Below are 21,018 nucleotides of genomic sequence, written 5' to 3'. Positions count from 1 at the left end.
GTTCAGATACGCTGGCATTCTCGAATTGACGTCGGCTTGCAAGGACGTCCTTATCTCGGCAAAGACCTCCGGCATTTTTCGAGCTATTTGCAAGAGACACATACGGCATTTTGCAATTTACATTTAGAAAATTCCGCGATCACCGAATAATTCAATAACGTGTTCTAGACGCAAAAAAATATATAAAACATGTTTAATTTGGAAATGTCGAGGTTGCGGTTGCGTTTGTGTAGCATTTAAAACAGCGTCCTTGATTTAATTAGACTGGTCATTGGGATTGAAGTGCAGTAACGTGTTCGAGATCACGGAGTCGTTTTCGTATAAAGCGACACAATTTATTATAGTACAACAACTTGTTATATTACAATTTATTATAAATTTATATTTTTATATTTTCTACTATAAAATGTTATAAAGTTAAAATTTTATATAAATATATGTAAACAATTGTTTTACGGACCATATAGACCTGGTGAGTTGTGTTTGAAGAGTTATAGCGAAGAAAAGTGCGCAATTTCTTCACTCCCGAATAACCGTTAAAGAGCCGCTTTAGACATCTATTAGACGTGGTCAAATCTGACAAGCAGGTTAGATAACCTGTAACTTATCCTGTAAAACTTGATCCTGAATAATCTATTATTTTTATTAGTAACCACATATTATTTTTTTTAGTAAAGCGTGTTATCATTTTGCAAGTAAGACATAAACTACTTTCGATATTTTCGCAACAAAAATATTCTTTCCCTTATATATGGTCGGGGAAGAGCTCGTCATAAGTGAAATGTTTGACAATTTCGTTGGAAAAGGTAAGGATTTGTTTGGAAATGATCTTCTCTAAGTTCGGCTTCAACACCGTGAGAAGTTCCTGTCGGTTTGTGCCTAGAATTTTCTGACTTATCTCTTGCATTTGAACAATCTTTCCATCGTTAAACGAACTGACGTCCGTCTTGTAATCTTTGATGTCGAGATCCAGGTCCATATTGGACAAGTATACGTATTCCTTGTTGCCTTCGGTTGCCATACTGAGATCAATGCCTGCTTTCGCCGACACATTATCTATGGGGGATAATACCATGTTATAAGTGAACACTTCAAATCAGACTTCTCGGTTGCTTAACGCATAGAACTGAAGCTTTTCTGTTTATTCCAAAAACGCGAATCTCGGAATCGTGTTGTCTCTTTTTCTAATTTCGTTACGTATAAGCAGTCATATTTTACGTATTTTACGTACCTGTGGTAATACGAATCGGTCCTTTCATAGAAACGGGTTTCGTTACGTTTACGTTGAAGCTACACGTCGTATTTATATTTATTTGTTTGAATATGATTTTAATGTCAACATGTTGTTTCTCGAGGTCCACATGCAAAGATTGCACTTCGTAATTGCAGAATCCCGTTGCGTACATATTAGTGAAGGATATTTTAGTGTTGTCGGTGTCGACGTCAATTTGATCCATATGCATTGGCTCAGTCGGTGGAACGCTGAGTTCCGGCATTCCCTGGCATATTTTATTTTTCAAATTCTTAATATTCTCCAAGAGGCACCTATCGAGATTCGGGTCTCTGCGACTGCACACATTAATGTAGGGAGCTACAAAGAGTTACTTTCGTTAGTTTCTATAAAACGTTCTACGAAAGGCGCGATCAATATATTTCAATAATTTGCTCTTTCTGGTCTCGAATATTACACATTCAATTACGTACCTACAATCGGCAAATTAAATATTGCAACACTTTTTTTCGATGCATTTTGTAACGCACATTGTATTTACTAGGAAAATATATCTCTTGTGAATTATTAGGAAACAAATTCTTCTATTGGACGCAGGGTTCGTTATAAGACTCACCCGAAAAAAAGTGTTATCACTCTTAATCCTGTTCCGTTCAGGTTTATTTGATTCAAAATTATTTTTATTTCCTTATTACATTTTTATGTGATGAGTGAGTATTTTGGCATTATAATGACTTTGTTTCATAGTTCAAGAATATTAATTTAACTAAGAAAGTTTTAACGATTTTTCATTTTTTTTCTAAAACTTTTTATTGTTATATAAAAAATCGCTAATCAATGGTTATGTTTTACAATATGGTTGATATTTCCGTTTTATAATACAATACATTTGTCCTGTGGACTTCAATAAACCTTGACCTGAAAACAAATTTACTAAAAGAAGATTATTTTTAAAGGAACTTAAAATATTTCTTTTATAAGTGTGTATGTTACATAAAAAAAATATATACCAAGAACTGAAAAGTCGTATAATATTTTAGTGAAAAATGTAAGAAGTAAATCAAGTCGTTCAAGGTCTACTGCGGAGACTAATACTAAACGTATTCATTATAAATTTTACTCATCAAGTAATGACAACAAAACAAATATTTTGTGTAGCAATTATAAGAAACATATTTGTAAGTCACACTTAATTTATTTTTGTCCAGAGTGTACCAAATCATAAAAACGTTTTACTTACTTAACTTTTTCGATGGAAATATTTTTTTATTTTTATTTTTTGTTATTTATCTTTGAATTTTTAACAATTAAGATTTATAAGAATCTATTTTGTTTTTATATTCCCGCGAATGTATAAGATAACAAGACGGATCATACTGATCCGAACAGTACAACCGTATAATAAATTCGAACAGAACAGCAGAGTTAATTTGCCGATTGTATGTCTACTCACGTATTTCCGCTGCGATGTGCGCTACGACAAACGCCAAGGTGAGAATTGCGGCGAACATTTCGTTTCTGACTGGTAGTTGTATCTTGCGCGAGAATCGATATTTCCCAGAGCAACAATGATGATGTTGATCACACTGCTTCTAGAAGAAAACGCGGATCTGGACTGCTCTTGACGAATCGTTCGTGCTCCTATTTATATAGGTGCATCAACTTTACTTCCGCTTTGTTGTCTTCAATAATTTACACGTATAACTAGTTTCAAGTATGAGCATACACATTATCTTGGCAGAGAATCAAATGAAAAAAACAGGTTAAAAAAGACAAAGTAAAAAATTATAATTCAAGGACAAGCATGATTACAATTGAGAATGAAAAATTTTAGATAAAGATTGATATTTTAATTTGTATGGCTCGTATATAAAGTATTATTACTTGTCATTAATTAAGTTATATATTATGGGATTAATTAATGTACAATAATTAGGTTTATCAGGGCTAAATTGCTCTTGATAATGCGCAAATATTTTTAAATATTTGCCGGCAAGATAATACAAAAATGTACGCGAATTTTTCACACCGAGATTCAATTTCGCATTATATTTCGTTTTCGTTTCTAAACGAATTTTTGCTTTTTTGTTCTCGCTAATTTCAAACTCAAATCTTGGCTTCTCCAAGAAAATCAACGCTAAGAATTATAAATGAACACGTCCGTTTTCGCAGAAAAGATTCTAAGAACTCTAGATTAGACCTTCTCGAGTAATTTTAATAAAAAGATATAGAATACATTCTATATCTTTTTATTAAAATATAATTCTATAAAATATAGAATGTAATCTTCAATCGCAAAGAAGATATAAAGAAATGAAAAAGATCAATTACTGCATTACACGCAAATGTCGTACCGATATCAGATCGATATTCCACTATGATATAATTTTCGTAAGCAATCGTGTTCTGTTATTTACTAAGAAAATAAGAAAATTATGTTATTTTTTTATAAGATGTATTTACTGAAATGTAGGAATCACTCGCGAATCGTTTCCGCGTCGATAATGGAGTGATCATGTATATTAAATGAAAAAAAGAAACAGATAAACCAGAGAAGAGCGTATCATCTTATTTCTAATTCAGTTTATAAATCAGATAAGAATTTATGCGTTTTTCATCATCTATCGTTTGTATATACATCTATGACGCAGTTTGTAGATTTCCTGAACTGATTGCTGTAGGAAGGACTATTCGAGTCGAGATTTTGCTTGCTACACTGTAGTATAGTTGTTTCTACAGAATATAACATTTAAAATTAAATTTTTATGTATTCAAGATCGAACGATCGATAACTTTAATAATTTCGTTCATATATTAAGAAATTTCAGTGATCACTGTACATATCTGCTCAAATGGAAAGTCTGCTACTCGTACGAGTGTTTTTTGATAAGTCCTAAAATGTCTACACACAGCATCCTCCATACTTTTGCGTTTCAAACGGATTTGTCGATTGACTTTGTTGTGACAGCTATCTAAAGTGAACTACTACTGCTTTCTTTAAAAAATAAATAAAATCGAGATTTAAGCAGTTATTAAGTACTGCTTTTTTACTCACTTTCCAGCGTCGCACCGCGCCGCGTCACATAATAAAAGGATACCGGTGGTACTTCGGCGAGCACTTGGATTACATTCGCGCGAGATTCGCAAAAGTTCCGAAAATAGGAGTCGGGAGACGAAAGAGAAGGACTTGGTCCTTCACGACAGCAACTATCAGTAAGAAAAGGTCCGATACTATCGATTACATAATGTCAATTGGCCGAGTGAATTCAAGGCGTACATACATTTTCTAATTGTCACGCTGTAGCGAAGATGCACCAAAGGACAGTAAGTGACAGCAAGTGACATGAGGTAATTAATTGACTGAATGAATAGACGTGAAAAAAGTCGCGGCTTATTTACCAGTCTCCTACTCTCTCCTAATGATCCTACTCAGAAAACAAATAAGTGCATAGAACATCACATCTTCTTTTTAAACGTTGGCAGAGAGCATCTACGTCAGTCGTGATCGAACCTTGGATTGTCTCGGTTTAACCAGCATTATGAATCCTTCCATCTTTCGTATCTGGTAAATCAATTGTGATTTTTCCGTTTGATCGTATTGTCCCGATCGTAATTTGTGATTTGTTCGACTCGCGGCTGTGCGCATAAAAATCATAATCGTCATCATCGTCAGTGAAAATTGAAGCTGCAGAAGAAGATTTATTTAGATTTAATAAATTGTATTACATCCAAATAAGGCTTCATTGGGATGCTCCCGGAGAAACTAATGTTTCGATCAATAAGTATCGATTGTTGGACTTTACAAAGAATATATATATTCATCTTAAATAAAATATTTGTTTGAAACGAAAGGAATATTCTCTCGGGCTCCAATGATAATATTGTTTTATTCAAACAATATTATTGTTTCATAAAAAATGTCTGAAAAAAAATATATTTCGTTCACAAATTCTTCTAATTTCGTATAGCTCGATTCTTTGGATGTCATGCCATCTTAATTTAAGCAGTTTCCTGACTGCCGGTAAGCTTAAAAACTGTTCCAAATATCTCATATATTTTTCAATCTCAAGCCAGCAAAATGGTCACCCATTCAATTTGATACCGCTAGGTTCGGTAGTGATGATTTTTTATGATGAAAATTTTTGAAATTTTAATAGATTATTCGGAATAATAGTATTATATCACAACTAAATTTTTGAAGGGTTTTACTACACCGTTTGTAAGATATATTGACCTAAAAAAACGACATTTTAACATGTAGGCTTATGGAGAAATCACTTAAAATTCAAATTAAAAAAAAACGGCTCAATGAAGATGCTTTTTTTTTTATATGAAAGAATATTATTAAAATAATATTCTGTCAAAGTTTGAGCGAGCCCCACTACAAATTTCTATTAAAAAATAGCTAAAAATGTGGTTGCAGCAGACGACTTAGCAACACTGTCNCAACGCTGTTTTCGGTGCGCGCTTTGAAATTCAATGTATAGTAAAAACAACTTCTTTTGTAATTTAAAACGTTTTATTGAAAATATTATTTTTATTAACACATTACAACATTTTAATAGAAAAATTTAATACTTTTATAATAATTATTATTTTAGAAAATAATGACTATGTAATAATTGACCAGAGTCGTTTTTTATATTTTCTCTATATGTTTGAAATCTATTTTAAAATAACTCATTGTCAATATTATATAACTTCTAATCTAGTATATATTATACTCATATTTTATCTTGGATGATATTTTCTAAAATATTCAAAAATTCCAAAATTTTATCCATAATATTGATTTTTTTTATCAAGGGATTACTTCCACCCATCAATATTGGTTTTAATTTGTCAATTCCTTCGAAATATTTGTCAATTATGTTTTCATAGGCAACTCCGTTCTGACTTAATTTTTTTATAAGCGAAACTGATATCACAGATACATATTTTGCACTCGATTCAACTTTGTTTACATGTGAACATTTTTCACATTTGACATGAAAAATGGATCCTAATCCCTGAACACATTCGTCAATAATATCAGTCAAATGTAGTTTATGATTGCATGTACTGCAAAACATTTTCTTGGCCGTACAATCGAAATTAACAACTCTTTCACCGTCAACAGGAATGTCAACTTTGGTCATTTCAACTGAAGAATTTTTAAGATTTTGAGCTTTTTCTCTCATTTCACTTAACATTTTGCCTCGTAAGTGTCTATCTACTTTTAATTTTTTAACAAACTTTCCATTAAAACGAATTCTTTCTTTGCCAGCAGCATCCGTAGTAATTTGAAGGTTATTTGTTTTTCTTTTAACTTTACCCATTTTAAACATCAAAGTCACACGATTTCAACAAGTACATTCATTTAAATTTAACAAATAAATTATTTTTTACAGTCAATTTTCAATTTATTAATTATAATAATTTTAATAGAGTACACAAGTACAATGTCAATAGACGACGACGACGACGTGTCAGCAGCCAAAAAAATTTGCAGCGTTGTCAGACGTTCTCTCTCCTCTTACCTCTCTAAGATTTCCCCCCGCTAACACTACCGAACCTCCTTAAACTTTACGCTGAACTTGAATGTTTCAATATTTGAACTTTCATCATTTTGTTTTTTATGACACTGAGATATGTAACAGATTCATTCCATGCAACTGCAGAAAGTGAACTTTTTACTTATCAACTTTGTAAGTCCTCACTGTATCATCCGCCATTGAAAAACTAAACATCCCACTCAATCGACATTAAAAGTTTTTTAACCAGATTTACGTCATAATTGTTTACTGCGTTACAAGCATTTGAATTTTCTTAATTCTTCCTATATATTTAACTATCTAAAGTAATACAGATAAATGAAACGTATGAAACGTATAGTGATAACACACGTGAAAATACGTAATAAGTGACTTACACAATTTTACACATATAAGTGTGCAAAAATGAAACATTTGAATTTGCAGTGTTCTCTTTCTTTCTTCTTCTCCTTTCTTTTATATGTATTCTTCTTCAATTTCTTTTTCTTTGTTCGCATTCTTCCGTAACGTTATGCAGTGACAGATCATCGAATACATAATGATTCGATGGTTTGGCCTTAAGTAGCGCTCCGTGGTGAATTCTAATCTCACCGAAAGAATTAATTTATTTCCCGATCGTGTCCTTCAAATCCGCCTCGTATTCCTTTCTTATATCTTTACATACGTACCACCCGACAACACCACTAAATGAATTAACCATTTAAAAATTTAAATTTATGACACACCAATTACATGGCTCATTACTTAGCCATTAATTTATTAATTAATTAGCCACTTAAAAATTTAAACTTATGATACAACCATTCATTTCTCCTTCAAAACTTCTTATGAGCATTTATTCACTAGTCGACATTAAAAATCAAAGCGGTGGAGACAAGATCAAGTACCGTTGGACTTCACGCTTTACAACGGCAATGTCGGTTATCATTTTTATTAGCGGATTTACGTAATTATTTCATATGCGTCGGAATTTTAATTGAAGTTCAAAGGCTTACGCTTTGTTGAGTAAATCGCATATTTTCCTCTGATAACAGTGATGAAATGAGACTTCATTTTGTCTTAGGTTCTGTCAAGTTATTTCTGATAGATTTTTTCAGCAGTTACAGTTCAAAATAAAGCTGAAAACTTATACTTTATGATAAAAATATCAGAAATTTCAAACAGAAAAAATTTTCCTGAAGAAAAAAGTGGTCGAAATATCATTTATTGCAAAAACGACTATTAGCGGAGATTAGCATAAAAACTTTCTTAGTTTAACGCGTTCGCTACCAGTGTCATATGTATATAATAAGCACAAAAATTGGGTTTCTATGTTCGTATTATTAAACTGAGGCTATTTTATAGAATCACGTAAAGAAACGAAGAAGACAAGATAGTCTGTAAGGAGAGCCCTCCAAATAAACTTTAGTAACAAATATGTTAGATATTAATTATTTAACCTTTCTTCTGTCAACTCACTGAAGATCTTTTCCATTCTTTTTTCAGTTTCGCCAGCATGCTGTTCGCGGCGGCCTTCGCTGAAATACGTGAGTATCATCATAATCGAAATATACCGTTATTTTTCATGTAGGTTATCTTTCGTCGACGTAACGCATTANATATATATATATATATATTTATTTATTTATTTATTTACTTATTTATTTATTTATCTCAACTGCATTTCACATTAACATTTATTATTTATTACTTGGACAGTGAAATAAATATATAGAAACGTAATTTTATTTGATAAATATTAAATTTATAAGTTGCTCCCTTGATGCGCCATTGAAAGTACAGCATTAATAGACAATGCTTAAAGCATCTTAAAGCGTTCTCTCGATTTTCGTTCCTACCTTTCTTGCAGCATCATTCATAAAAATATGCAGTCGAAATGATCCGAACTTAAACAAGTGCATCGTGAATTCCGTCGAACTACTACGAAACAAGCTAAGCACGGGAATTCCAGAACTAGATGTTCCATCGATAGAACCGTTCATGATGGAGAACTTACACTTGAAGAGAGGTCCGAGTAGCGCGAGTCTCGATATGAATATCACAAATATAGAGGTTAGTACATTAAAGCTTATATAACCGTTATTTGAAAAACTAGTCTCAGTTGAGATGTTCAGATTTTTAAGTTTAGTCTTTCCACGGATGATGATACCTACATGTATAGTCAGTCACAAAAAGATTGCAACACTTTTTTTGATAAGTTTCGGAACGCGTCCCGTATCTAATAAGAGAATTTGCTTTTAGTATTTCTCAGAAGATACATTTTCCTATTGGATATGAGATACGTTGCAAAACTGTTTGACAAAAAAGTATTGTACCTTTCTTGTGACTAACCATACATTTAATACATTCAATTTTTCTTCTCTAGTTCGAGCAATGTCAACAAAATATAACGAACATTACTGTGAATAAATATTCATCAAAGGATTCCACAAGAAAAAGAGAAATATCGTTACATGATTGACAGATATCATATTCGTTAATTTAAATTCGTTAATTTAAATTCGTTAATTTAAATCATGTACATCTGATTTTAGTAAATTTATCACTGAAGAGGTTAAAGTTAAATATGAATTTTTTAATTGAATCGCGATTACGAATATAATGTCATGCATACAGGCTAAAATTGAGACATAGAACGTTTTAAAGACATCTTAAAAATATTTTTACGACGTCTTATGTCCCGATTTTAGACATTGTGTTGTCTGGGAATTTATTTACTGAACAATATAAAGTACTTTTAAATAAAATATTTGGTGAATAGGTGTACGGGGCGTCCACGTTTAAAATCGATAATCTCAAAGCCGATATGAATAAATTACTCTTCACATTCAACGCCACTTTCTCGAAGCTCGAGTTTCAAGGGAAATATTCGATAAATGCGCAAATACTGTTGCTTCAGTTGAAAGGAACAGGGAATCTCACCGGAAATTTTCGTAAGGCGTGCCACTCTTGGCTATAAACCTTCATCGTTTTTCTCTTATAACTATTAGGATGAGAAAAAATCAATGCGCTAGAAGAATAATGGAGGATCCACAAAGATACCTACGCTAACTTCTTGTTTTTTGCAGACAATTTTACCTCTGGTGTGATTATAAAGGCTAGCAAAATTCATAGGGATAACGATATTTATATATACTTCGACAAGGTAAAACTTAACATCCATATAAGCAAAAGCTCCATCAATCTTGATAATTTGTTTAATGGAGATAAAGTTCTTGGTATGTATATAACTTCAAATTTATGTTTTCTCTTTATTCGCAGTGTAAATATGTACATTTCTGCTCTTTCTTGCTTTTTCTCTGTTTTATATATATATATATATATTTTTTTTTTTATAAATATCTTTTATATATATATATATATATATGAGATATTTTATATCTTATACTAAAAAGTATCTAGATAAAATATAAAATATCTTAGAAAAGATTTACTTTTCGACAATCTTACCTTTACACTTTTATACGCAAAATAAAGAGAGGAATCGATTTGTGTTAGAAAAACAATGATTTGATTAAAAAAAAAAGAAGTTGATCCTGAAAGGATCTTGAAAAACGCCATCCAATGGTGATTCAAAGTCATATTATGTCTCTCTCAAAATCCTATAACTTTGGTCTGAAACATTTATTTCTAAAATTTCATAATATTTCCAAATATTTTACTGTTAAAAAGAAAATAGAACCATATGTATATAAATCATATATGCAATCAACTAGTTTTCTCCCAAATTAGGAAAAGTGGCCAACGACCTTTTGAACAAAGACGATCTGTTTGTGCAAGAGATAACGCCTTTGTTGGAAAATTCCTTGGAAAATCTCTTCTTGAATGTCAGCAACAAAATAATCCAAACTATGACCTACAACGAACTATTTTCAGACGATTAGCTCCCATCGATTGTACGCAAATCTATCTAAATTGTTCACATGCTGATTCTTAAGCCGTGACAATCGCCGGTTTCATACAGTGGCAGACTCGACAAATTTCTACTGATTGTTCTGTTTTATTTCTTCGTTTATATTATAATGTTATGTAGTGAGTTTAGCTTTACATTATTAGAAAATAAATATTATTAGTATGTTATGTAGTGAGTTTAGCTTTACATTATTAGAAAATAAATATTATTTAATATATTAGGTGTACAAATTAATTCAGTGCCCTTACATTTCGTGCTTTATAACTCCGTTTTAAAACTAAATTGTTTCCCTTTTTGCAGTTTGTAAGTATATACCATTAAGTTCTCAAACTATTATATGCTTTGGTGAAGCAAGTGACATAACGTCATGAAACAGCAGTAAACACGATCGGTGGCTGATAAGCAGCATTTGAGGCATTACATGCTTTCCGCATTTCAATGAAAAAAAAATTCTGCTGAAGTTATGGAGATGATTTGTGCCGCTCTGGGTGAAGACGCTATAATAGCATAAAATATGTAAAAAGTGGTACCAGCGGTTGCGAAATAAAAATTTTGATCTTTTGGATCGACAACGTCCGGGTCAAGCACAAAAATTCGACGACGAGGAACTCGAGCAACTGTTGATTGAAAACTTCGCTTAAACTCAACAAGAGCTTGCATTACATCTCGGAGTTACTCAACAATGCATATTTCATCGTCTACATCAACTCGATAAAATTCAGAAGGAGGCTTCCGCACAACCTAAATCCAGGAAACAAGAAGCGAAGATTCGACACGGTAATTTTGCTGACTCGATTTAAAAAAAAAGATTTTCTATACAAAATCATTACGGGTGATGAAAAATGAGTATTGTATGACAACCCTAAACGCAGGAAATCGTGGGCAGATCTCGGTAAACCGTCGACTCCGAAGCCCAATATTCATGCAAAAAATAACATAATGTTTTGCTGAGTATCTGGTGAGATATGAAGGATGTGGTGTATTACGAGTTGTTGGATCCTGGCCTAATATTGCGGAGTACTATCAACAACAATTTATCCGTTTGAACGATGCGTTGGAGCAAAAAAGACCTTATATTGGCAGCAGAAATAGGCAAGTGATTTTGCAGGACAACGTTCGACCATATATCGCAAAAGGGACTAAGAACATCATCTATACATTGGGCTGGGAAGTTCTCTTTCACGCGGTTTATTCACCAGATTTCGCCCTGTCGGACTGCCACCTATTTCGGTCACTTCAACATCACCTGGCTGATGAGCACTTTAAAACAGTTAACGAGGTCCGAAAAAGCATCGATGTTTCCTTTTCATCCGGATGTAACTACTGTTCATTCGGGTATTTAATCAAGAGTATCGATATCATTAGTGATACTAGTATCAGAATAAAAATATTGATACCCATACTGGTACCGAAACTCAAAACAAATTTAAATTAGGGAAAATCTAAAAATAAGGGAAGTATTTATCTTGCGAGTTATATTTAAAAGTTTCGTATATCTAAACATAATAATCATACTATGGTATAAGAATATTTTTACTTTCTGCGCTAGACTTTCTACAGTTTGCGATCTGAAAACCATAGAAAGAATGTGTTAAGGATTCTACATCTTCGCTATGACTGTCTTTGTTTGATGAAGTGTTAGAAGCGAGAAATTACATACCAAAAACTATCGTGAGGGATTACATACGTGGAAATAAAATAATATATTTGTAAAAACACTTGTACAAATATCCGGACTCTTTCTTTTTATTTCAGTAATCGATAAATAACCGTAAAATTAACGTAACAGAAATAACGAGGAAAGATAGGTGGATAAAATGTCAGTTATGTTACATTAAATTTTATGAAGCAAAAACACACGAGATCTTGTAGATTGACTGAGTAAAAAATTAAAAGAAAGATATTGAAATAAGACAGTACTAATAATATAGGTAGGAATGTCGAAAGGAAATATCGATGCAAAAATATTTGATATTGGAAGTAAAATGTCAATGCTAGTATTATATTAATAGTATTACGTCATTTCTATTCCCAGCTTCTGGATCCCAATGCAGGAGAGCAATCTAGACCACTGAACTGCAACGAGACATTACGAAACGCTGGTTCGGAACTGGCAGGAACGCGTCTGGAAATGCGATTGAATTGCGTCTGGCAGTTTTCTACTCGCTTTCCAGCGTCGCACCGTGCATGCGATGAAATAGTAACTTGATGGTATTCGAGAGAGGACGTAGATTACATTCGGGTAGATTCGGACAAGTTCCGAAGTCAGAAACCGAAAGACGAAAGAGAGGGATTTGGTTTACAATGGCGGACCTTCGCTTAATCCGATATTATCGATATCACGACGACGTAACGAAGGGAGTTCGAGACACGAGTTTTCCAATCGTCATCGGCTTAGCAGGATTGTACCAATAAGCGACAAGTGGTACAAGGCAATCAGGTTCAATAAAAATGCATAAAAAGGTCTCGTGTTACCTGTCTCCCACCCCCCCAGTGATCCGGCTTAGAGGACTAATCGATGTACGTATGACAAAACGTCACATCTTCTTTTTAAACGTTGACGCGTAACGTTCATACCAGTCGTGATTGAACCTTGGATCGCTTTTGATCGCTATGAACGCCTTTCACATCTGGTAAATTAATTGTGACTTTTCCGTTTGATCGTATCGTCCCGATCGTCATCTGCATCATCATTTGTGCGGTTTCGTCATGAAAATCGCGATTGTCGGGCCGGTCAGTGGAGTTTGAAACTGTGAAACGCGACGAAAGCCGTGTGAGCCAGATTCCGTTGAACACGAATTTTCGCTATTACTATATCCATCGTAATCAGTGATTATGTTAGGTCAGAGCGTTATGAAATGGCATGAGAAAGTAGATCTCGTAATTACGTGGTCGCGGAACTCCAGTTGGTGGGTCAGTGTTACTTCGCGTTTCGCAGCTTCAATCGGATTTTGACAATCTGACCGGCGACCGCCGTAACAGAGATGAAAAATCAGTTTGGTGAAATCCGACAATAGACAGTCAAGTGCGTTTCCGTTGTAGTAAACAGATTTTTCGATTGTGAGAACCAAATTTGGTTCATGAGAGCTATACGAAGAAAAATAATGTTGTTGTTGCAATGAAACCAGTGTTGCTGCTGCATATTCGCTACGACAACAATAAAATTTATTTGGCATGGCTAAATAATTTCTTATTAGAGTAGAAACAATTTTGTTGCTAGGGTAGGAAATTTTGCTTAGTGAATTTACCTTTAGACGTTAATTTACTGTTAGGATAAAATAGTGTTTTCCTACATTTACTAATTTGTAGATTCAGCAAAATAATCCAGCAAATGGCAATTGGTGTTTTTAACAAATTGTTTTACTGTCCATACAGTAACTGACAGATCTTATTACGACAGTGTAAAATATGCTGTAAAATATCAAAAAATTTCATCTGTAAGTTTCAGTAAATTATTTTTTCCCATATAGGAATTCTATTTCCTTCCGCCAAAACACGTTTTGTTGTCAATTGTCAGATAGATCCAACTAAATTCATTTTTCAGTGTTTACGATATTGATAGTCTAATAATAATATTGGTTAATATAGATGCATAATAATATTCCATTTCATCTTGTAATTGATAATCGATTCGGCTAATGGATTTTCCAAGAAGATATCGCGATCTTAGAACAGAGGATGATGATTAAAATGGACCTATTTGGCACGCGGCAAGTAAAAACAGTATTTTTTATTTTTATTTTTAGTTTTTGAGGTGTTGAATCCGATTCCGATTAAAAAATTTAATTTGTCGGGAAAATATATATTTTTTTATTTGCTATTGCGAAGTACAAAATCAGTCCATTTTACACATCATCCATTAAGAACGTCTCTATCTCGTTGCTTTGCGAGATACTGCCACTATTATGTCTGACATTATTACTAAATTACATACCTAGAAATTTTAATAATTCATATAACAAGAATACTCTACGCAGTTGCGCATAGAAATATAGACATTTACATTATACATTATACACGTGGAATTCAATTATATCAAAGTCCTATGATATTAATAATAGCTATTGAATTCGCTTTTATTTATAGTACTACTTGGCTCACTGTAGATTACTTAAGTCTGGTGCATCGGTGAGCATGTTGATTATATTTGGTATGCACCAGGCCGCTCCGATAGTTTGCTATAAATTATTCATCGATGTTTGGACAGAAAAGAAAGTCGCGCAATCTTTTTCTAGTGGGAGGCGTCCTTTCGACGAATAAATACGGAAATTAATCTGTAATCATTATGTCGTAATTTCTATCCGCCCGATTGACAGAACCTCTAATCACGGCCGTAAATATTATATTTCGAGAGGATTGTGTTTGTCACGTTTCAAATTAAACGTAACATATGATTTGCCAAATTTTTGCAAACGCATTTTCACCGGGCCTGCAATTAATTCGCGTGCCTACTGAGCGTATAATGAGCGTTTCTGCATTTTTCTCTCTTTCCCTTTCAATACGTTCCAGAACGATCAATGCGTGGAAAATGTAAAACAGAATTTCGCTCAAATCACACAGACACTGAAATTAAATGTTACGCAACGTACTCCAATATTTCGCGTAAAATAAATACGAAAGTCATCTTTTCATCTTTACTTCAAATTTAAAATGTGTAGTAAATACACACTTGTGTGTATAAAATTATATACATTTATGTATATGATTTGATTTTCTGTGTTAAAATTACACTTTACACATTTAAGTCCTCTTACACGTGAGTCTTACGTGTAATTATAAGGCAATGTATATTAAGTTGGGGAAAAAATTTTTAGCGTTTCTCTGTAAAAAATTTAACGAAAACACTAAGAATTTTCTCCCTAAATAATAATATTTAATTTTTAATGTTCCTCGTAATTAAAAAACACAGAATCTCTTTTAGATAATAATAATTATTCAAATAATGTAAATTAACAATACGATAAGTATATTATAAAAGTAGACATTTGACAAAAATACATCTATAAAATTCAACACACTAATAGTTAATTAATGATATATATTTTTGGTTATAAAAGATAAAAGAGTATAAGGAATTATTAAAATTATACGTTTTAAATGCGTAATTTAATATGTGAACATATAAAATGTACTCATTTAACTATATAAAATAATACGAATAAATCGTGTAATAAAATAATGCGTAAAAAGCAACTAAACGATTTTGCACACGTAAGTGTATAAAAATGATATACTTAGATTTGCGATGTTTTTTTGTTTCCTCTTCTTTTATTTTCTCTCATACATACTCTTTTCTTTTTCTCTTATTTTTCCTCTCTCTTCTTCCATTTTCTTTCTTGTTTACATCTCTTCTGTAACGTTACAACAACAACAGATTATCGAATAGATAATGATTCGATGGTTTGGGCATGAGCAGCATCCCGTGACGAATTCTAGTCACGCCGAAAGAATTAATTTATTCCCCGATCGCGTATCACCTTCAGATTCACTGCCTCGTAATCTTTTTTCGTCGTATATTCTCGCATTATCTACCGGTAACTAGCTGGCAGCGCCATTAAATTAATTGACCACTTAAAAATGTAAATCTTATGACATCCAACTATTGCTTTCGCTTCCAAGACTTTTTATGAACGTCTATTCGACAGTTAACATCGACAATCAAAGAGGTTGAGACAAGGTACATACCGTCAGATGCATACCGTCGGACTTTATTCTTTGCAACGGCAATGTAGATTCATTTTTTACGAACGATTGCATGATTACTTCATATGCGTCCTTTCGGAATTTCAACTCGAGTTCAAAGATTTACGCTTCGTTGGATGAATTGCGCATTTGTTTTTCCCCGATAATCCTTGAAATTAACACTTATGTTCACAAAGTTTTGTGCATTTCAGATCCGATTGATATTTCTGTAGTGCTCTTACTAGTTTGACATTTCGATAATTGAACGATCGCGAAATACGTCTGTCTTTCTTTTTTCTAAGCTCTGGCAACTTCAAACAAACATTTATCACGCGTTTGGCCAATAGGATAACCCTGATATTTATTCCGCGCGGGAATTTACCGCAAGTCCAAAAATATAGAAAGAGTTGGAACACTTTTATATTAACGAAATTCTCGTGAATTGAGTTGATTTCTCAATATTTTAGGTTATAAAATTGCTTCGTCCCGATTTTTTAGTGTTTTTAAAAACATTTATTTGTATATCCACAAAAAAGTTATATCAATTATGTATATGTTTTTTAATCGATGACCTTCTTCCAACTGTCTGGTAGCTGAAAGATCCCTCTCTTGTAGAATTCCAGGAATCTGTTAACAAAAAATTGATCCAAGTGGCTTTGGTAGGAGTTCCAATTTATACCATTAAGAGACTTCTGTAAAGTTATAAACAAATGATAGTCTAAAGGTGCAAAGTTCAGACTATATGGTGGATGCACTAAAATATCCCAACCACCCCGCTGTGACTCATCCTGCTGTGACTATAATCTTTTTCGACTAACATTGTTGTATTGCATCCACTTTTCATCGCCAGTAATGAGTTGTTTAAGAAAATACTCATTTTCATTACGTTTAGGTAACGAATCGCAAGCAGAAATTCGGTCCATTAAATTGTTGTCGCTCAATTGATGCGGGGCACTCAAGTGTCGAGCTTCTTGATCATTCCAAACTGTTGTAAATATTTCGAAACAGTAATGGCAGAACATTCAATACCTGACCAATCTCATGTATTTGAATATAAACCTAATCTAAGACAGTTTTAAATATAAGACCTGATTTATGTTTTAAAGTAAAAACGTTCATATTGTTGAGAGAAGATTAAACACTATGTCGTCCGCACGTCTAATCGGGATTCTTTTGTTTGGCGCCGGTAGGACTGATCATTTCGCTTGTCGCCGGCGGTTTTTCGAGGTTTTCGGGAGATCATAAATCGTCAGTTCTCATTAGTTTTCAATCCTGTCCCGCTATTTTCATGAAATTTCGAGGATATATATAAATAAATGTAACATTTTTTTGTATTATATATTTATTTATTTATTAATATTTTATTGGGTACTTAGTATTTCTCTTTTATATGATATGAAGCAAAACAATCTCCGAGGTGTAACGCGACTCCATAAGACTTACACATTAAATTTGTTGTCCTTCTTTTTTTGTTTTTGGAACATACATGGCACTTTCTTCGTTTTCGTTTGTCGGTTTCGGAAATTTGTATTAGCTGGTGTTGCTTTAGCTGACCGGAAAGTCTGTCGATCGAATCATGATGTCTGTAACTTATTGTTACTTAAACAGAACACAAACAGAACACCAACAGTACACAATCAGAACACAAACGGCACCACAGTGCTGTCGCCGGCCTTTGCGCGATATTTTGCGCACGACACCAACGTGGTGTCGTCGGCCTTTGCGCAATAGTTTCGTACGACACCAACGTGGTGTCGCCGGACGGCGTATAGTGTTAATATACATTTGATCTAAATATAGAATTACTCAAGATAACACATTTAACTTTTTGATATAATTTTTTTTAATGTCTTAACAAAATTTATTACTTTCAGAATAACCATATTGCGCTTTCTAATGGGCTATCGTAATATTGCAGTAAAATTATAACATGTTGAAATTCAAGATAAGATATTTGTAAAATTATTTTCGTGTAGATATTAATTATTCAATTTGTCCTCTGTCAACTCGCTGAAAAACTTTTCTATTCTTTTTTTCAGTTTCACTATCGCGCTATTCGCGGTGGCCTCCACTGACATACGTGAGTATCATTATGATCAATCGAATTAAATTGCTACCTTTTACGTAGGTTGTTTTTCATCGATATAATGATAAATCTGATCGATATAATGATAAATTTGATAACATCGATATAATGATGATTATTATACTCAACTACGTACAATTTAATGGGACGTATCGCTCTCATTATCTTCATATTATCCTATTCAAGTCCATAGCTAGACTGGCAAAATTAGCAAAAGACGTTTTTTATCAAGAGACACCGTCGCGTTTCGAGCCACTTGCACGCGTGAGCAATGGGATCATGGTTAACCGCGTATATTAACGCAATATCTTAGTTGAAAAAAAGCAAAATTTCTCACTCGACTATAACGGCTCGGTTGCAAAAGTTCAGAATGGGCGTACAGTGTTTATATCAGTGCTATAATAAAACAGTTATTTACAATTAGGGATACAAGTTAGCATAACTATACAATGAGTGATTCGACTGTGAAGTACTTTGAAAGTTATGTGTATCGGTGTATAAATATCGTAGTATTGTTGTCGATTATTCAGCGTCAAATAAGCATCATGATAAGAAGGTTCAAATTTGAAGAATTAGGACGTGACATGAGACCCATTTCCCTAAAGATAGCTTAAAATCATGTCAAATCAAAGTTAGTCAAGAATTATAAGAGTTTTACTATTACCAATGCCTTACGTGTTTTTTTGTTATTTATTATATATATATGATTGAAGCAGCTTTTTATTTTATGAATCAAATTACCGACTGCACGTCTAATCGACTTAGCAATGTATAGATGGCGATTACATAGATATATCGTACGAACTGCTGGCACCTGTGCGATATATTAGCAAATATTGCTTTAGTTATGCAATTCATCGTAATTCTAGTTTCCCACGTGTCAGCGCTTAGGTCAGAAGTTCGCATTGCATATCTACATAATAATCACCTATACGCTGCTAAATCGATTGAATATGCAGTCGGTAATCTATCTCATAAAATAAAAAGATGCTTCGACCAGTCTGATTCACTCTGTATGAGTGTGATGAAATAATATGATAGATAATTATAAAAGATATTATGATCGATAAATAGGAGGATATATATAGTAATTGTGTATATACATATATGTTTACATTAATTTAATTTTTCAAATTAATATTTATTATTTAGACAGTGAAATAAATACATATAAACGTAATTTTATTTATCGTTTCTCCGTTTTTTGCAGCATCGTACATAAAAATATGCAGTCAAAATGATCCGGACTTAAACAAGTGCATCTTTAATTCGATAGAACAACTACGAGATAATCTAGCCAAAGGAATTCCGGAATTGGATGTTCCACCGATCGAACCGCTCTTTTTGGAAAACTTGCGCTTGTTGAGAGGTCCAAATAGCGCGAGTTTCGACATGAATCTCACGAATATAGAGGTTGGTATATTAAGACCCATATCGATAGTCGTTATTTGAAAAACTGAGATGAGATGCTGAGATTTTTTAATGTAGCCCAGTGACCTTTATGCTATACCGGAACTATACTCTAGAAGAAAACGGGACGAGAGAAATGGAGAAATGTAACCAGCCCGTTCTTTTCTATTACCGTACTCTTCGAGCGAAAAACATTCGCTGCGTTCAGCGTATAGAAGTATTGAACAATGGATTGATCGGAAAATATTTAATTTAATAATGAAATAATTATAATTATATGAAGATTAATAACAAAATGAAAAGCTGCAGTCACATAAAAATACTTAACAGCTATCGACTAATTAATTGGGTCCAAAAGGTTATTTTAGAAAACTGATATTACATAGTAAAAAAATATAGAATACCATTAACTAATCAAAATTCGCTGGACAGCGAATATATATATATATATACACACGATTGCCTCATATATCATGAGATAATTCAAACAATATAATGTCTAAAATCGAGACATAGAACGTTTTAAAGACATCTTAAAAATATTTTTACGACGTCTTATGTCCCGATTTTAGACACTGTGCTATCTGGGAATTTATTTATTGAACAATATAAAGTACTTTCAAATGAAACATTTGGTGAATAGGTGTACGGGGCGTCCACGTTTAAAATCGATAATCTCAAAGTCGATATAAATAAATTGCTCTTCACATACAACCTCACTTTCTCGAAGCTCGAGTTTCAAGGGAAATATTCGATAGACGCGAAAATACTGTTGTTTCAGCTGAAAGGAGCCGGGAATCTTAACGGAACTTTCCGTAAGCCGTGTCATTCTTATCAGTAAATCTCCGTCGTTCGTCTTGTTAAGATATTGAGATGAGAAAAAATCATTACGCTAGATGAACGGTGGAGAATCCGCAAAAGTATCTACATTAATCTAACCTGTCATGTATTTTTGTAGGCGATTACAGAGGTAATGTAGTTATGAAGGCTAAAAGGATCCACAAGGATAATGATACTTACTTGCACTTCGACAAGATGAAATACGGTATCTATATAAACAAACTCCTCATTAATCTGAATAATTTGTTTAATGGCGATAAACTTCTCGGTATGTATACAACTTCCAATTTATCTTTTCTCTTTATTCGTGATGTAGATGTGT

At 33.0% G+C, this 21,018-nt stretch overlaps 3 protein-coding genes across 4 annotated transcripts in view; 2 read left to right on the top strand and 1 right to left on the bottom strand.

Moving 5' to 3' along the window:
• Nucleotides 1-367: 367 nt before the first annotated feature.
• LOC106742281 lies at nt 368-4,422 on the bottom strand. The gene is made up of 4 exons (XM_014615082.1): nt 4,287-4,422; nt 2,685-2,820; nt 1,232-1,591; nt 368-1,056 (listed from the first exon to the last, which is right to left on the bottom strand). Exons 2-4 carry the CDS (start codon nt 2,740-2,742, stop codon nt 746-748), a joined length of 729 nt encoding a protein of 242 aa, XP_014470568.1. The 5' UTR covers nt 2,743-2,820; nt 4,287-4,422; the 3' UTR covers nt 368-745.
• A 272-nt stretch (nt 4,423-4,694) lies between these two features.
• LOC106743133 (protein takeout-like) lies at nt 4,695-10,895 on the top strand. Its single transcript, XM_014616679.1, has 6 exons — nt 4,695-4,796; nt 8,251-8,291; nt 8,615-8,817; nt 9,527-9,698; nt 9,834-9,983; nt 10,498-10,895. Exons 1-6 carry the CDS (start codon nt 4,771-4,773, stop codon nt 10,647-10,649), a joined length of 744 nt encoding a protein of 247 aa, XP_014472165.1. The 5' UTR covers nt 4,695-4,770; the 3' UTR covers nt 10,650-10,895.
• Nucleotides 10,896-13,214: 2,319 nt separating this feature from the next.
• Nucleotides 13,215-21,018, top strand: part of LOC106743118 (protein takeout-like) — a 9,204-nt gene continuing 1,400 nt past the window's right edge. Inside the window, exons 1-6 of one of the 2 annotated variants that reach the window (XM_014616657.1) lie at nt 13,234-13,311; nt 18,235-18,316; nt 18,400-18,440; nt 19,657-19,859; nt 20,500-20,671; nt 20,815-20,964. In XM_014616657.1, coding sequence (XP_014472143.1) covers nt 18,291-18,316; nt 18,400-18,440; nt 19,657-19,859; nt 20,500-20,671; nt 20,815-20,964 — 592 coding nt within the window. In that variant the 5' untranslated portion in view covers nt 13,234-13,311; nt 18,235-18,290. Of the gene's footprint in view, nt 13,312-18,234; nt 18,317-18,399; nt 18,441-19,656; nt 19,860-20,499; nt 20,672-20,814; nt 20,965-21,018 lie in introns of both variants that reach the window. The other variant, XM_014616665.1, reaches the window with a different exon arrangement.

The sequence above is a fragment of the Dinoponera quadriceps genome, unplaced genomic scaffold (assembly GCF_001313825.1).
Source record: "Dinoponera quadriceps isolate SergipeBrazil2010 unplaced genomic scaffold, ASM131382v1 scaffold3, whole genome shotgun sequence".
NCBI classification, from domain to species: Eukaryota; Metazoa; Arthropoda; class Insecta; order Hymenoptera; family Formicidae; genus Dinoponera; species Dinoponera quadriceps.
The sequence above is the reverse complement of the archived record's forward strand: the minus strand, read 5'-3'. Positions and strand labels throughout refer to the sequence as shown.

What these genes read in the sequence shown, in the direction of transcription:
- LOC106742281 (XM_014615082.1), bottom strand. Translation starts at nt 2,742, where the DNA reads ATGTTCGCCGCAATTCTCACCTTGGCGTTTGTCGTAGCGCACATCGCA. An exon ending in GCACATCGCAGCGGAAATAC is followed by an intron (nt 1,592 to 2,684) that starts GTGAGTAGACAT and finishes AACTCTTTGTAG; the next exon opens with CTCCCTACATTAATGTGTGC. An exon ending in ACCGATTCGTATTACCACAG is followed by an intron (nt 1,057 to 1,231) that starts GTACGTAAAATA and finishes TATCCCCCATAG; the next exon opens with ATAATGTGTCGGCGAAAGCA.
- LOC106743133 (XM_014616679.1), top strand. Translation starts at nt 4,771, where the DNA reads ATGAATCCTTCCATCTTTCGTATCTG. An exon ending in GAATCTCACCGGAAATTTTC is followed by an intron (nt 9,699 to 9,833) that starts GTAAGGCGTGCC and finishes TGTTTTTTGCAG; the next exon opens with ACAATTTTACCTCTGGTGTG. An exon ending in TAATGGAGATAAAGTTCTTG is followed by an intron (nt 9,984 to 10,497) that starts GTATGTATATAA and finishes CTCCCAAATTAG; the next exon opens with GAAAAGTGGCCAACGACCTT.